We start from the raw sequence: 9,192 nt of genomic DNA, 5'->3' as shown, positions 1-9,192 counted from the left end.
TTTGCTTACCAGTAAGTGACAGAAGGTACATTATAAAGGGGTGTGTGTGTGTGGTGGAACCCAACTTTAGTGGGTTAAAATCTAATTTGAAACTAATTTGAAACTTTATTTTCCTGGTGGTAGATCACCGGCACTTTTGGCCGGAAAAAATAGATCACCACCTGTTCGAAGTTGGACATGCCTGCATTGTGTTTTTAAAACTTTTTGCATTAGAAAGGTGACTGACATTCACTGAGCTTTTGTACATAAACCAGGGTAATGGGGGGGGGGGGATCTTACTTTTTGAGGATTACCAGGGAGAAGAATGAAGGTAAGATTATGTCTGTCGGTATGGAACTCAGATTCTGTGTTCGTATGTGCATGTTACAGAGAGAGAGTGAGAGAGAGAGAGAGAGAGAGAGAGAGAGAGCGCTTCTATGTTTGCTAGATTACATCACACTGTTCACCCTTTTCATCTGTATTGTGTGTCTCCCTCTCACTTGAGTTGCTAAAGTGGTGAGCATTTTCTACCTTGAAAAAGTTCGATTTCTAATACTGCTGACCAATGTTCCCTCTAAGCTCTAAGCTACTGGCATTAAAGTCGTGAGCGAGCGATTTGGCTCCTGCATACATTAGTTTGCTCTGGAGTCATCCTTCCTGAGCTGAGACAAAAATGTGTGAGCCGGAGGCTAAAAAACTGTGAGCTAGCTCACCCTAACTCAGCTTAGAGGGAACACTGCTGCTGACCACACTTGTGTGTATGCTCTGTATTCTGCCTTAAAAGTTCACCTGCTTCTATCAGTCAGGAACTCACAAGCAGTGTTCCCTCTAAGCTGAGTTACTGTGAGCTAGCTCATGATTTTTTAGCCTCTGGCTCACATATTTTTGTCTTCGCTCAGGAAGGAGGGCTCCAGAGCAAACTAATTTATGCAGTAGCCAAATCACTCGCTCACAGCTTTAATGCCACAGAAGCTCACAAAGTAGAATTTTTGCTCACAAGACTCCACAGCTTAGAGGGAACATTGCTCACAAGTGCATGGTGTTTTGTTCATTCTTCCTGCTCTGCCTTTAGAGGGCCCCCGAGAACATGTCCCTTTGCATTCCTTTTGCCTTCTTCACGCCTCACCATGCTGACAATAGGTCTGAGTAACTATCTTCGCACCCTTCCCTGAAACGGAATCCTTGTCTAATCCGGACTTCCTGCCCCTCTTCCTCTGTACATGGCATGCTCTAAGTAGGGAATTGTGTAATCGCCTCCTTCATGTTCAAATGCTTAATATCCGTCACATGTTTATCCCACCCTTCCTAAAAGGAGTTCAGGGTTACCTAGATGGTTTTCACTTCCCCACTGTTATCATCACAGCAAACCCCATGTGCTAAGTCAGGCAGAGAGAAGTGGGTGCCCTAAGGTCAATCAAGGAACTCCATAACTGTGACCGTAGCCTTTATCCAGTCCTAACCACTGCACAGCACTCTCTCTTACTTGTGACTTTGACACTCCGTAATTTCCTCCTCACCATAGACTTGTGACTTTGGGTCTGCTTTCGTTCATTTATTAATTGGGTAAACGCACAACTATTTTTTTAAATAAATGGACTTCAGCCCACATAACTAAGGGCTCAAATCTAGCCAAAGTCAGCATGATGGGGTCTGAACTGGCAGAGACACGTTGATGAGGTCTGAACTGGCAGAGACTGATCAAGAGAGAGATCTTGGAGTTGTAGTAGATAACTCACTGAAAATGTCGAGACCGTGTGTGACTGCAATAAAGAAGGCCAATGCTATGCTGGGGATTATTAGGAAGGGTATTGAAAACAGATCAGCCAATATCATAATGCCCCTATATAAATCAATGGTGAGACCTCATTTGGAATACTGTGTGCAATTCTGGTCACCACACCTCAAAAAGGATATTATAGCTTTGGAAAAAGTGCAGAAAAGGGCAACTCGAATGAAAGTTGGAACACTTTCCCTATGAGGAAAGGTTAAGGCGCTTAGGGCTCTTTAGCTTGGAGAAATGATGACTGAGGGGTGACATGATTGAGGTTTATAAGATTATGCATGGGAAAGAGCAGGTAGAGAAAGAGGTACTTTTCTCCCTTTCTCACAATACAAGAACTCGTGGGCACTCCATGAAATTGCTGAGCGGTCGGGTTAGAACAGATGAGAGGAAGTACTTTTTCACCCAAAGAGTGATTAACACTTGGAATTCACTGCCACAGGAAGTGGTGGGTGCTACAAGCATGGATGGCTTCAAAAGGGAATTAGATAAGCATCTGGAGCAGAGTTCCATCGGTGGCTATTAGCCACAAGGTATAGATAGGGACTCTGGGGCAAGTGATTCTCTGTCATCTGGTGACATGGACTGCCGGACAACGACTCGAGATAGCAAGAGGAAGGATGCAGGCTTAACTTGTAAGGGAAATTACAGCTGTTTCTATACAAATGCTAGAAGTGTCCGAGGTAAAATCGGGGAGTTGGAGTGCTTGGTGTCGGAGGGAAAAATAGACATTGTGGGTATTTCTGAAACTTGGTGGGATGAGGAAAATCAGTGGGACACAGTGATTCCCGGTTATATATTATATCGGAAGGATAGGGGGGGAAGGGTTGGAGGTGGGGTAGCTCTGTATGTCAGAGAGGGTATAAAGTCTAGAAAGATTGAGAGGCTAAGTGAATTGGATTCGCTTCTGGAAGTTCTATGGGTTGAAATAGGGGGGCCAAAAGGAAACTTAACACTGGGAGTTTGTTATCGCCCACCAGATCAAAAGATAGAGGAGGATTATAAAATGATGAATGCCTTAAAGATAGCAACTAGACAAAAACACTGTGTAATAATAGGTGATTTTAACTACCCACACATTGATTGGGTCAATATGTGTTCTAGTCGGGAAAAAGAGATTGAGTTTCTAGACACTCTAAATGACTGTGCTATGGAGCAGATGGTCACGGAACCTACCAGGGGAGAGGCGATCCTTGATTTGGTCCTAAGTAACACTCAAGACCTGGTGAGAGATGTAAAAGTGATTGCACCGCTTGGAAACAGTGATCATAATGTTGTTGAGTTCATCATTTGTACAAATAGAGAATTGGCCAAAAAGACTCACACAACCATTTTTAACTTTAAAAGGGGTAATTTCTCTGATATGAGGGGACACGTGGGGAGGAAACTGAAAGGAAAAGTAGAAAGGGTCAAAACAATTGGGGAAGCTTGGGATCTATTTAAAACTACGATCCTAGAAGCTCAAAAAATATATATTCCGCAGGTTAGGAAAGGCACAAACAGGTATAGGAAAAAGCCTGCATGGTTAACAAACAGAGTAATGGAGGCTGTAAAAAGTAAAAAGAATTCCTTTAAGCAGTGGAAAGCTAGTCACAGTGAGGCTGATAAAACGGAACACAGGCTATGGCAAATAAAATGCAAGTCTGAGGTCAGGCAGGCAAAAAGGGAATATGAGGAGCATATAGCAAAAAACGTAAAAACCAACAATAAAACTTTCTTCAAATACATTAGAAACAGGAAACCAGCCAGGGAGGCAGTGGGGCCCTTGGACGACCAAGGGGTAAAAGGAGTATTGAAGGATGATAGGGAAATGGCTGAGAAGCTAAATGCATTTTTTGCCTCCGTCTTCACTGTGGAAGATGAGAAGTGCTTGCCCACTCCAGAACCACTGATTTCAGGAGGGGTGTTGGAAGACCTGAGTCAGATTGAGGTGATGAGAGAGGAGGTCCTAAAACTGATAGACAACTTAAAAACTGAAAAATCACCAGGCCCAGATGGCATACATCCGAGAGTTCTGAAAGAACTCAAATGTGAACTTGTAGATCTCCTGACAAAGATATGTAATCTTTCCTTAAAATCTGCCTCCATTCCTGAGGATTGGAAGGTAGCTAATGTCACTCCCATCTTTAAAAAGGGTTCCAGAGGAGATCCGGGAAATTACAGGCCAGTCAGTCTGACGTCGATACCGGGTAAATTGGTGGAAACCATTATTAAGGAAAGAATTAGTAGGCACATAGATGAACAAAACCTATTGAGGCAGACTCAGCACGGTTTCTGTAAGGGAAGATCTTGTCTCACTAACCTGTTAGTGTTCTTTGAGGGGGTGAACAAACATGTGGACAAGGGGGATCCAATAGATATTATTTACCTTGACTTCCAGAAAGCTTTTGATAAAGTTCCTCATCAAAGGCTCCTAAGTAAGCTCAAAAATCATGGGATAGAAGGACAAGTCCTTTTATGGATCAAAAACTGGCTAGTTCATAGAAAACAGAGAGTGAGTGTAGGTGGGCAATTTTCTCAGTGGAGGGTGGTAAGCAGTGGGGTACCGCAGGGATCAGTACTTGGTCCACTGCTTTTTAACTTGTTCATTAATGATTTGGAGATGGGAGTAAGCAGTGAAGTGGCTAAATTTGCGGATGATACAAAGTTGTTCAGGGTGGTGAAAACCAGTGAGGATTGTGAGGCACTCCAAGGGGATCTGTCAAGGATGGGCGAGCGGGCATCAACATGGCAAATGGGGTTCAATGTGGCCAAGTGCAAGGTGATGCACATTGGAGCCAAAAATCCTAAATATAAATACACATTGATGGGGTCTGAACTGGCAGAGACTGAGCAAGAGAGAGATCTTGGAGTTGTAGTGGATAACTCACTGAAAATGTCGAGACAGTGTGTGACTGCAATAAAGAAGGCCAATGCTATGCTGGGGATTATTAGGAAGGGTATTGAAAACAGATCAGCCAATATAATAATGCCCCTATATAAATCAATGGTGAGACCTCATTTGGAATACTGTGTGCAGTTCTGGGCACCACACCTTAAAAAGGATATTATAGCTTTGGAAAAAGTGCAGAAAAGGGCAACTCGAATGATCAAAGGGTTGGAACACTTTCCCTATGAGGAAAGGTTAAAGTGCTTAGGGCTCTTTAGCTTGGAGAAAAGATGACTGAGGGGTGACATGATCGAGGTTTATAAGATTATGCATGGGAAAGAACAGGTAAAGAAAGAGGCGTCTCTTATGTTCTTATGTTCTTAGGGAGAAACTAGATAAAAGAAACGAAGAAAATTCCTCTTAATAATGCTCATTGGGACTGGACCCATACTTTTTCCTTACAGGGGGTTGAAGCAAGTTGGATGTTGTGCTGCCAAAAGAGGTATGGAAAATAGCAGTTCAGAATTCTGGGGTTGGAGCTATTTTTGTTCTAATCAAGGTTGTTTTGAGAAACATAGTAGAAACACATGCAACTACCTTATACCGAATCAGACCGTTGGTCCATCAATTTCAGTTTTGTCTATTTGGACTGGCAGTTGCCTGTCATGATTCTCAGATGTTTTCCTGATACTTCTTGCTGTAATCTTCCCAGTAGGGCTTCAGGCGACCTGGTTCAGTCAAACTATGGCTGCCCTTTATATAGAGAATCTCATCCATGGTTGAAACAATGACCCACTACTAATGCTGACCATGGTGTAATGGGACCACTACACAGAGTCAAAGTGCAGAACTTCTCAAGGGTAATGGAGCATAACGTGAAGAAATGTTAAAGTGGATCACCATAAGTGGTCTATTCAGATGAATGAACACTCATGACTGAAGCAGAATATCTTGCAATTGCTTCCATAAAGCATTTGAAGTTGACTGATTTTGATGCCTTGGCTTGCATTTGATGCCTTGATGCTTCATTATTTCATAGAGGAAAGGATCATTTGTTTTAGGATTGTTCTTTGCAAAAAAAACTCCAAAAGCATTATAACCATGTTTGGTGCCAGTTTGGTGTAGTGGTTAAGTGTGCGGACTCTAATCTGGGAGAACCAGGTTTGATTTCCCACTCCTCCACTTGCACCTGGCTGGATGGCCTTGGGCAAGCCGTAGCTCTGATAAGAGCTGTCCTTGAAAAAGAGCCGTTTCTGTCAAGAGCTCTCTCAGCCCCGCCTACCTCACAGAGTGTCTGTTGTGGGGAGGGGAAGGGAAAGGAGTTTGTAAGCCGCTCTGAGACACCTTTGGGTAGTGAAGGGCGGGGTATATATCCAATCTCTTCTTCTTCTACCTCACAGGGTGTCTGTTGTGAGGAGGGGAAGGGAAAGGAGTTTGTAAGCCGCTCTGAGACTCTTTTGGGTAGTGAAGGGCGGGGGATAAATCCAATCTCTTCTTCTTCTTCTATCTCACAGGGTGTCTGTTGTGGGGAGGGGAAGGGAAAGGAGTTTGTAAGCCACTCTGAGACACCTTTGGGTAGTGAAGGGCGGGGTATAAATCCAATCTCAATCTCCTCCTCCTCCTCCTCTTCTTCCTCTTCTTCTTCTTGTGTTACAGTTGCCCTCTCTTTGCAGACAGGATAACATGATGGGGGCTGAGAATTCCACCTCTGCCACAGAGTTCGTCTTGGAGGGATTGTCCAACCACCGCAAGACACAGTTTCTACTCTTTGGGGTCATCCTTCTGACATATTTACTCACCGTAGCGGGGAATGCTGCGGTCATCTTGCTCGTCCAGTCTGACTCTCGCCTCCATACGCCCATGTACTTCTTCCTCATGAACCTATCAACCATAGAGATCTGCTATGCTACCAGCACGGAGCCACAGATGATGGCTCACCTCCTGGCAGGGAATGGAATCATATCCTTCACTGGCTGTGCACTCCAGGTGTTTGCTGTATTGATCATGGGCACTGCAGAATGCTTTCTGCTGGGCGTCATGGCCTATGACCGGTTTTTGGCCATCTTCCATCCCCTGACGTATGCCGTCGCCATGAGCAAGTATCGCCAGTGGCAACTTGCCTGTGCTTGTTGGACAGCGGGCATCCTTTTTAGCATGATATATGTGTGCGTGACTTTTCGCCACTCCTACTGCGGCTCTAACCACATCAACCACTTCATATGTGAGATGCCGGTGGTGCTGAAACTCGCCTGTGATGACACTCGTGTTTCACAGGCCATTGTTTTCATCATGGCGGCTGTTGTCCTTGTGATTCCTGTCTTTGTCGTCCTGACTTCCTACGGGTTCATACTGTTTTCGGTGGTAAAAATGCGATCAACCACCAGTCAGCGCAAAGCCTTCTCCACGTGTGCTTCCCACCTTGTTGTTGTGACTGTGTTCTATGGCACTGTCATTTCTATGTACTTAATTCCCCGGTCAAACCCCCCTTCCAATCATGATAAACGGATTGCTGTGTTTTACACGGTGGTCACCCCTCTGCTCAACCCTGTCATTTATACCCTGCGGAACAAGGATGTCCACGGGGCAGCGGCCAAAGTGCTGCGAAGACATCATTTAGAGCCGAAAATCTGAGTATTGACATCTTCCTAAAAGGGTTTCCCTGTATTGCACTACAGTTGCCAGTTGCCAACTATGGTTGCTTAGCTTGAGTGATCGTAGTGTTGCGTTTGGATGCAGGAGACAAAGGCTGAGGTCACACACGCTAAATAATCCACTTTCAATCCACTTTCAGTGCACTTTCCAACTGGATTTCACTGCTTCGAACTGGCAAAATCCAGTTGGAAAGTAGACTGAAAGTTGATTGACAGTGGGTTATTTAGTGTGTGTGACCACAGCCCAAGTCTCTGTAGTAAATAAATATTAGCAACAGAATGGAGTGTTGTGGAAGCCTGTTGTGACAATCAGGTGGAAGGATGATGTAGGCAGTGAAGAGGTTTTGTGTGTGTGATCAGGCCTTCAGTTATGGTAAAGGTAAAGGTAAAGGTTCCCTTGCTCGAAAGCCAGTCGAATCCGACTCTAGGGTTGCGGTGCTCATCTCCGTTTCAAAGCCGAAGAGCCAGCGCTGTCCGAAGACGTTTCCGTGGTCATGTGGCCGGCATGACTAAACACCAAGGCGCACGGAACCAGACTTATTATTTTGCAACAAGCAAGGTACAGTGAAAAGTAACACAAGAAATTTAAATTCCACTTCCAAGGTTTTGTCTTGCAACTATAGGGTTGGAGGGCTCAGTGTATATCTGTTCCACAACAGCAGTATCTTTCAATCGGTGGAGAACTGGGCATTCTGAGTATCTAAACAGATTACTGAAAACAAGCAAGTTTCTAGCTCTCATCATTATGGCGATCAATAAAAAGAAAAGATCCGCAGTCTTTTTTACTGGAGAAACAAGGAAATGTAGAGATAAAGGGTTCACCCACTAGGAGGATTACCATGTATAATACAAATGTATAAACAAGAACAGTACCACTGTAACAATTTGTGCTAAAAGAATAAAAGAGAGTCAGTTTGGTGTAGTGGTTAAGTGTACAGACTGTAATCTGGGAGAACTGGGTTTGATTTCCCACTCCTCCACTTGCACCTGGCTGCATGACCTTGGGCAAGCCATAGTTCTGACAGCTGTCCTTGAAAGGGCAGTTCTTGAAAGAGCTCTCTCAGCCCCACCTGCCTCACAGGGTGTCTGTTGTTGGGAGGGGAAGGGAAAGGAGTTTGTAAGCCACTCTGAGACTCCAGGTGAAGGGCGGGATATAAATCCAATCTCTTCTCTTCTTCTTCTTCTTTTTGATTTTGTCATTGGAACCCATCTTGTCTGGAATGTTCTACACTGATGTTTGCGGATATAAATATTTGATTTGTTACACGATTCTGTTATTTGCTATATATTTAAAAAATCACATTATATATAAACAGACTTTAAAATGATTTATGGTTGTGCTCGATTAGATTTATTTAAATGTTTACTGCAAGTTGTTACAGTGGCACTGCTCTTGTTTATCCATCAAGATAAAGGGTCCAGCTGGATAGGGTACATCATGATCCATATCTGGTTCTCCTGGTTTTCAACAAACGGAGGTGGGAAAGCCACTTGAAGGGTTGCATGGGAAGGAGGAATGATTTTCCTCTGAACTAACATTTCCTCCATCCATGGAATTCTTGTGTGGTTTTCAGGGTTATTTTTGGGCAGGAATGTTGCACAGGAACGGACTTCCGGCTGGCTCCCAAGTTGGCCACGCCCAGCAGGAGCTCATTAGCATAATAGGCCATACCCAACAGCAGAAACTCATTCGGATTGGCTACATTAGGGGTGTGTGGCCTAACATGCAAAGGAGTTCCTGCTACAAAAAAAAGCCCTGGGTTTTGACAACAAACAAGGTAAACAGAATAACAAGCAAAAGGTGGGTGTGGCTGGGTAACCACACTTCTGGTAACATGGGGGTGTGCCCTAATGTGCTAATGAGCTTTGCTGTCAGGGGGTGTGGCCTAATGTGCTAATGAGTTTCTGCTGTT

General features: G+C 44.2%; 1 protein-coding gene across 1 annotated transcript; it reads left to right on the top strand.

The window, feature by feature from the left end:
• The first annotated feature begins 6,311 nt into the window (after positions 1-6,311).
• LOC107111722 (olfactory receptor 2D2-like) lies at positions 6,312-7,259 on the top strand. Its single transcript, XM_015412735.1, has one exon. It carries the CDS (start codon positions 6,312-6,314, stop codon positions 7,257-7,259), a length of 948 nt encoding a protein of 315 aa, XP_015268221.1.
• Positions 7,260-9,192: the final 1,933 nt, after the last annotated feature.

Source organism: Gekko japonicus, unplaced genomic scaffold (assembly GCF_001447785.1).
Source record: "Gekko japonicus isolate JY-2015 unplaced genomic scaffold, Gekko_japonicus_V1.1 scaffold669, whole genome shotgun sequence".
Classification (NCBI taxonomy): domain Eukaryota; kingdom Metazoa; phylum Chordata; class Lepidosauria; order Squamata; family Gekkonidae; genus Gekko; species Gekko japonicus.
The sequence above is the reverse complement of the archived record's forward strand: the minus strand, read 5'-3'. Positions and strand labels throughout refer to the sequence as shown.

Bases quoted from the DNA above. Each gene is read 5' to 3' on its own strand.
- LOC107111722 (XM_015412735.1), top strand. From the start codon at position 6,312: ATGATGGGGGCTGAGAATTCCACCTCTGCCACAGAGTTCGTCTTGGAG.